Source organism: Bidens hawaiensis, unplaced genomic scaffold (genome assembly GCF_021521415.1).
Source record: "Bidens hawaiensis isolate Kalapana, Puna unplaced genomic scaffold, B.hawaiensis_p1.1 tig00027311_1, whole genome shotgun sequence".
Taxonomy (NCBI): Eukaryota; Viridiplantae; Streptophyta; class Magnoliopsida; order Asterales; family Asteraceae; genus Bidens; species Bidens hawaiensis.
In genome coordinates, this window is record NW_027494412.1 from 188375 (window position 1) to 196243 (window position 7869).

At 38.2% G+C, this 7869-nt stretch overlaps 1 protein-coding gene across 1 annotated transcript; it reads left to right on the forward strand.

Moving 5' to 3' along the window:
* Nucleotides 1–2977: 2977 nt before the first annotated feature.
* Nucleotides 2978–4806, forward strand: LOC143575224 (AAA-ATPase At4g25835-like). The gene has a single exon (XM_077059649.1). The coding sequence runs from the start codon at nucleotides 3019–3021 to the stop codon at nucleotides 4597–4599; it is 1581 nt and encodes a 526-aa protein (XP_076915764.1). The 5' UTR covers nucleotides 2978–3018; the 3' UTR covers nucleotides 4600–4806.
* The last annotated feature ends 3063 nt before the right edge of the window (nucleotides 4807–7869 follow it).

The window sequence follows — 7869 nt, forward strand, 5'->3', positions numbered from 1 at the left end:
CCGATGTTGGACATCTGTTTGGCACTTTTCGGGACGATTGCTTCCGCAATGTCCCTTGCAAATTTGGATGTTCCCGCCTTTGCAGCAGTTGGTGTAAATGTTTTGGAGAAGTCACGTGGGTTTCCACCTGCGTTTTTTGGTTTGAAGGCTTCTCCAAAACGCCTTCTCGGTTGGGAGTCCGTTTTCTTACGCTTTCCTTTCGCCCTATGACGAGGGTTTGCGTCACTATCGGATTCCTCCGAATCATTGTCCCAGTACTTTCCGAATTCCTTAGGCTGTTGGAGTGAACGTAAGCGTTCATCCAACTCGGCTTGGAATTCTTTTTGACGTGCTTCCGCCCACGCTTTAACTTCATCGAGTGTTTGGCGGGGGAGCCTCGTTCGTTGTCTCTTTAACTGGGTATCGGTGAATCCCAGTGAGCGATTATTTACTGCACTTGCCCCAGCTTGGGTAACTGGTGTAGCGTTCGTAAAATTTACTGCACTTGCCCCCGCTTGGGTAACCGGGGTAGTGTTCGTAAGAACTGTGTAGTCGCCGGTATTCCCCTCAGTAGCTGGGGTTGTAGTTACCGGAGTTTCTTTAACCATCTTTCCAGAAGTTTGAAAAAACTGAAAAGAAATGAAGTTATAGCTTTTATGCACGGATGGCGCCAATGAAGAAACACTAATCGACCCCGGGCAGATTACGGATAATCTGACGGTTAAATAGATGTTTCCCACGAGGGGTTAGATCCGGCAAAGATGGTTCTTCTGATAACCTGCAAAACAGACACCGTGAGCTCGTCACTGAGAAGGGGGGGGGTACCTCCTTGTGACCACCCTCCGGCGTGAGAATCAGACTAGATTGCTCTTGAATATAAGTGTATATTAAGAGATTGCTAGAGCAGATATCAGGTATAAGATATAAGATACAAGATAAGATGAGATGATCATACCATTTGGGGTATTTATAGCCGAAGGAAGGTTTCCAAGAGGGTATAGCCGGCTGAATAGTATTCCTGTTCTACCAACTGTGGCCTACGCACGTGCCATGCTGGCAGTTGGTGGGTAGGCAGCGGCTGACAGTGACCAGGCCTGCTGTGTACTATTCCTTTTCCACCAACTGCAGGCTATGCACGTGGTATGACAGGAGTTGGTGAGTAGGTAGCGGCTAATAGTGACATACAGTACAAGAGCATGCTGCTCGCCATACTGTTGTCAATGGGCTGTCGTATATCTGGTCAGATCTTTTGCCCATACCTCGTCAGGTATAGTACAAAAGATCTTCCAGTATCGTACGGACTGGCTCATTTGGGCGGGAGTATTCCCCCTCCCGCCTTTGTGCGGGATTGTTCCCGGCTTTGCTCATTCCTTCAGGTGACTACTGAATTATTGAGAGCTAAGTGCCTTGTGCGTGTAGCCTTGCTGCGCGGGTGGCCTTCCCTGATGGCTTGTATCCGCAGCTGCGGGAACAGGCGGAGTACTTCACCATTGGGAGGCATTTCCTGCGGGAACAGCTTGCGTACTGCGCGTAAGGACGCCACGTCTCTGAGCATGGTGGGTCATGCGGATCCAGTTGGTTTCTGCGCAGACGTCTCTCTTCAAGGTGAGTCCTGTGGGTCCAACTGGGCTCTGCTGGGACCTACCTCATCAAAAATAAATAAGACCAGCTAGAGTATTTTGATGGTTTTTTCTCGGCACCACCAATACCACCATTTTCTCGTCTCTTTATACTCTAGTCTACAACTAGCGTATCCGTTATGAGTGCCCACAACGCGGTGGGAGGATCGAGGTTCGGCTTTGGTGGCTTTGGGCGGATGGGGAGTCGAAGAACAACGGCTTTGTGGGGCAAAGTTAAATAATTAATAAAATTAAAAAGAAATTACATAATTTAAATAAATGTTACATAAATTACACTCCCAAAAATAAATATTGCATTACGCTCCTGAAAATAAAAATCAGATAATTTAAAAACTAGCTTTGTGGCATGATTGGTGAATTAAAATTCGTGTCTAATTCTTAAAATATTAACTCTTTAATGTAAGTAGTGCTAAAGACATGAAGATTGATGAAAAACTTCCCCATGTTATTTATTTGTTAATTATAATAGTAAAACTCACCGAGTGTTATGAACGCTAACCACCTTCATGTCACCTTGGTAGAGGTGCCAACCACCAGTACGTGACATGGAGAGGCGCTAATTAACACCAGTACGACCCAAGGGATGGGGCACCACTACAATGACGCTCGACAATTAATAAAAGACTGGTTGTTATTATTATTTAATTTTAATTTAGAAAGAATTAGCCATGTTATGATTCTTTAATTTTTAAAATTTGAATTTAAAAACGAGCCGTTATGATTATTTAATTTTAATTTAGAATTTTTAAATTTTGAATTTAAAAACGAGCCGTTATGATTATTTAATTTTTGTTTTGAGAAAACTAGCCGTCATGATCATTTAATTATTTATAATTACTTAATTTTAATCTTAAAAGAACTAGCTGTTTTATGATATTCAATTTTAAATTTAAAAACAAGCCGTTATGATTATTTAATTTTAGTTCTGAAAAAACTATTCGTTACGATTATCTAATCATTTAATTTAACTTTAGAATTGAAAAGCTAGCTGCTAAAATTATTTAATTTTACATTTTAGTATATTTAAATATACACTAAATATAAAAATTAAATTCGTTATAAAAACTATTTTATTAAATATAAAATTAATTGTAGGAGTAGGTTACAGGTTTAAAAGGACGACGAAAATTCTCCATTTAAATTAAAAAAAAAAAATTTACTCTAAAGTCAAAAGAGAAAAAAAAAAACAATTAATGAAGCATTAAATTCTCATTAGTTGTATATAGTTCTCCCTACTATTTATAGCTTCTACACAATAATGCAAAAAACATATGGAACAAACTCTTGTCTTCTAGTCACCTAAACTCACCTGCATTTACTTCCTCTTCATCATCTCCCCAATTTCCCATCCTTTAATATTATTATCAACCCATCTCTCTCTTTCACCTTCACCATCACAATGAAGGAGCTCTGGACAACCATGGCCTCTTTAATGGGCGTTTTAGCCTTCTTCCAAACGCTCCTCCACACTGTCGTACCACCCGAGCTCCGGTTCGTCTTTCTGAAGCTGTTTCAGCGTCTGTTCAACTGCTTTTCGTCGTACTGTTATTACGAGATAACAGAGATTGACGGCGTTAACACAAATGAGTTGTATAACGCCGTGCAGTTATACCTTTCGTCTTCTGCATCTGCTTCGTCCGCCAGCGGTTCCGCTGCGGCTGCCAACCGCCTGTCGTTGACACGCGGGCTGAACGCGTCTGCTATCACGTTCGGGCTCGCGAACAACGACAGGCTGTCGGATGTGTTCAACGGCATCAACGTTGTGTGGGAGCACAACGTGACGCCACGGCAGGCGCAGACGTTCTCCTGGCGGCCGATGCCAGAAGAGAAGCGTGGGTTCACGCTTCGGGTTAATAAGCGGGATAAGCCGCTTATTATCCAGGATTACCTGGATCACATTAGCGAGAAAGCTAATGAGATAAGGAGAAAGAATCAGGACAGACTCCTGTACACGAATTCCCGCGGGGGATCTCTCGATTCCCGCGGGCATCCGTGGGAGTCTGTGCCGTTTAAGCACCCGAGTACATTCGAAACGCTTGCCATGGATCCGGACAAAAAAGCGGAAATAATGTCCGATCTCCGTGATTTCGCTGACGGGCAAGAGTTCTATAAACGGACAGGCCGTGCGTGGAAACGCGGGTACCTTTTGTACGGCCCGCCCGGGACGGGTAAATCGAGTATGATTGCCGCAATGGCGAATTTCCTCGGGTACGATATTTACGATCTCGAACTAACCGAAGTGAACACAAACTCCGAGTTGCGAAAATTACTCATGAAAACAAGTTCAAAGTCGATAATTGTTATCGAAGATATCGATTGTTCGGTTAATCTCACAAATCGTAAAAAAAGCACTGGGGCTTCAGATGCCAGATCTAGCTCTGGTGGGCCAAGGTCTGGTTCTGGACCAACAGGGCTGGATCCTGACAGTAATACTGGCAACAACTTAATAACGTTGTCAGGATTACTCAACTTCACTGATGGATTATGGTCGTGTTGTGGATCTGAAAGAATCTTCGTATTCACGACTAATCATGTCGAAAAGCTTGATCCCGCATTGTTACGAAGCGGGCGAATGGATATGCATATTTTCATGAGCTATTGTTCATTTCCATCATTGAAAATATTGTTAAAGAATTACTTGGGTTGCGACGACGGAGACATTGAGGGTTCGGTTATCGAAGATATTGCGGAGGTGATCGACGAGACGGAGATGACTCCGGCGGATATTAGTGAGGTGTTGATTAAAAACCGGCGCGATAATGATCGCGCGGTTCAAGAGCTTTTACAAGCGTTACAGGGTCGGGTTGAGAAAAAAAAGTCAACCCGACCGCGGCGGGTGATGGAGCCCGAGGAGGAGGAGAAGAGGGCGTTGGATAGTCCGAAAGAAGTTGCTGATGTGGCGACTAGTGGTGGTGATGACGTGGATGTAAGTTATGAGAAAAGTGGGAAAGATGAAAGTGAGGATAATGGGATTAATTGACTGATTAATGAAATTTTAGTTTAATAATAATTAATTAATCCTCTATTGTTTTTGTAAGTGTGGGTTTGATTAATTAACCCTGTTTGGACAGGGGTTTTGGGGCATTGGAATTTTGGTGGGGTCCAGTAGGGATTAAATATTGGAAATGGGAAGAATTAAGAAAAAAAAAATACATGTTTGGCCTTTCAATTTGAGCAATATTTTTTCTTTATTTATTTGTTATTGTACAATTTAATTAGATAAATTGTCACTTTAGTCCCTTACTCCCTTAGTTAGATCAACCAAACTAGTCTCTTTCAGGAAAAAAAAACGTGCATAAATTGGTGTCAGTCGAGGATTAAATATATCCGTAAAAACGAGTATCCGATCGATACTATATGTAAGGTGATGCTAGAGCATCATATCGAGTTCTACCAGTGTTAGCAACTTGATCTATAATTAACGACTACCAAATATGAAAAATGCTTTATCATTCTGTATAATGTTTTATACTTTTGTAAATTATAAGAAAACTTTTTTATGAACGGCCAACGAAACAAAGCAATTAACTAGCAAAAAAACTTTGCAAGCTGGCCTAGCAAGAAGCTAGCCATAGACCCCAACCCCTAGAACCTTACAATGAACAAATAATGCCGCTCGTTAACATAATAAGCCACCACATGCATCCCATGTTAGCGACGACCCAACCAATATATTTATGACTCGAAGATAACTAAGTGTCTTTTTATATCTCCAACCACTTTCTCCCCCCTAGTCGCCTTTCCATTGAAAACCACGTCGTTTCTCGCCAATTGTAACACTTAATAAAATAAAGAAGATAAAATAATTTTAGCGTGGTATAGTTTCTTTTAAGTATATATATATATATATATATATATATATATATATATATAAATACTAATAACCCAAATTCAACTAAATGGTATTAATATTGTTTTTATAACATCTAAAAAAACAATCGATACCAGTGATTTAGTGGTCTAGTGACTCGGAAGGTTATGTGGTATTTGTGCGTGTAAGGTTATGTGGTATTTGTGCGTGTAAAATATAAAAAAAAACTAATTATTTATTAATAGCATGTAGTAATATTTTAATTATCAGGAGGAAGTATGATATGATGATCAAATTTGTATTATTTAACTATTTAAGTGATCTAATAAAGTAGTTTAGTCGTTTATTGAAATAATGACCATAAAATATTATTATCTACTGTACAATATGAGCTTAGTTGATCTTGATCTGATCTCCATGTGCGTCCTGTATTTGCTTCTCTTTTTTCCAATATTTTATTTACTTAATTGATAGAACTTTAATTAATATAATTATTTCTAAGATAAATTTTATAAAATACAGTTATAAAGGATCGTAAACGAGTCGACTCAAGCTTAAGCTTATGCTAGTATAAACTCAAGCTTGTTTCTTAAACTTTATACAGACCAAACTAGGCTTGTTTAGGGCATGCAAAGGTTGAGTTCGAATCCTAAAAAGTATTCAAACTCGAGTTCGTCTAATTTTTAGTTATAATTATATTTATCGTTAAATATTAAATCAACAGTATAAATATAAGTTTATGTTGTTATGTATATATTTATATTTATTATATTATATATAGATCAATATTTAAAGTTATTCTGACTTTTTATCAAGTCAATCTCAAATATGAACGGTACAACAGCTATAATGCTGCTGTTGAAAGCTTAAATAATTTTTTTTCATAGTTAAATATAATTATAATGTTTTGTACATGCATACTTTACATGTACGTTAAATAATTTTATACACACTTTCTAGTTATATTTATTCATAAAGTTTAGATTCTCTGATGAACTCTATGGTTGAAAAACAATTTTAAGTATATTTAGGGACCAGATGGAGGAATTTCATTGGTTAAGACACTAAGAAGTTGTCCAATCTCTTTACATAATTAAAGTTGTTTTGAGAATCTAATAATTGTTATTATTTTCAAGAGTAAAATGATTAATGTGACAATGGGTTGCAAACATTTGTCTAGCAAGTGTTGTTTGTTACGTTCGTTGTAATGCATTTAAGCAACCAATAATTCATCTTTTAAAGATTGGATGAACAAATTCTAGCCTCTGATTATGGTGTTAATGATAGATGAAAACATAGCTTGCAAGTGAATTTGTGAAATAGGACTTGAAACCAACTTACCATAACCCGTTCCATGTTAGCCGCAACAAAATCAACAGAGATGAGATGCAAACACGTTCGGATGGTTTAATGTTGAACCTAAGAAATCGAGCCAAAGGAAAAACATGTGTAATGGCTAAGGAAAAATGTCTTGAGAAAACTTGCCTTGAACCATTACAACTCCCCGCGAAGAGAAGTATACTGAAATATCTTTAGTTGAGTGATTATTTCTTAAATAGTCATGCTGCTAGCATAGCCAAAGATATCATAAACACGAATGCGTGTTTTAGATGTCATGTTGTAACATTAATTTGTGTTACCAGTATCTTTATCATACTAGTTTAAATACAAAACATCATTTGCATGCGCTAAGATATCAACATAGAACAACATAATTATATTGTATAAAGAAATGATTGATCAATTATATATTTACACAAAAGATAGTTTGCATCTAATAACCATAACCAAGAAGAGATGATTTTAAGGTTTGGTTACTTCGAAAAAAAAACCAATAAAGATTGTTCCATCTTATTATATGCAAGGTGATCATGTTGAATGAGTGATGATTACACGAAAGATTAAAATGTCAAAGGAACAAAAGATGTGACACATATATAAAAAACCTTGCTTGAACGTAACTATCGTGTAATAGTCATTGGTGGACCAGAATCTTTTTATTTGTTACCGTTACGAATGAACTTTGTGCAAGCCCTAGCATCTTAATTTTCTGATATTTATTTTTATACTATAGAAATCAATGACGGGGATAGGCTAACCACCGAAACCAAAGCAACACAAATACATCACCTTGCCAACTTCGAAGGTTAAACACTTAGATGCCTCCTGATGTGACGTAAATAATAACCTTCAGAAATGTCAACTCCCTTTATCTAAAAGGGAGGCGACTTGCTTATGCGAGTAAATGTGATGTGTGTCTCGGCAAAGGGTGATAGCTAATTAGCCACTTTCACCAAAAAGGCAACGGTCAAACCCTGCAACTCATAAAGAACTAAGAAGGATAACCCTTGCTCGTTCATGCGATTGCGCTGGCAATTGGCATGGCTTCACAGCTCATCTTGAACAGAAACTGTCCCATTATGTATGGATGCCTTAGCA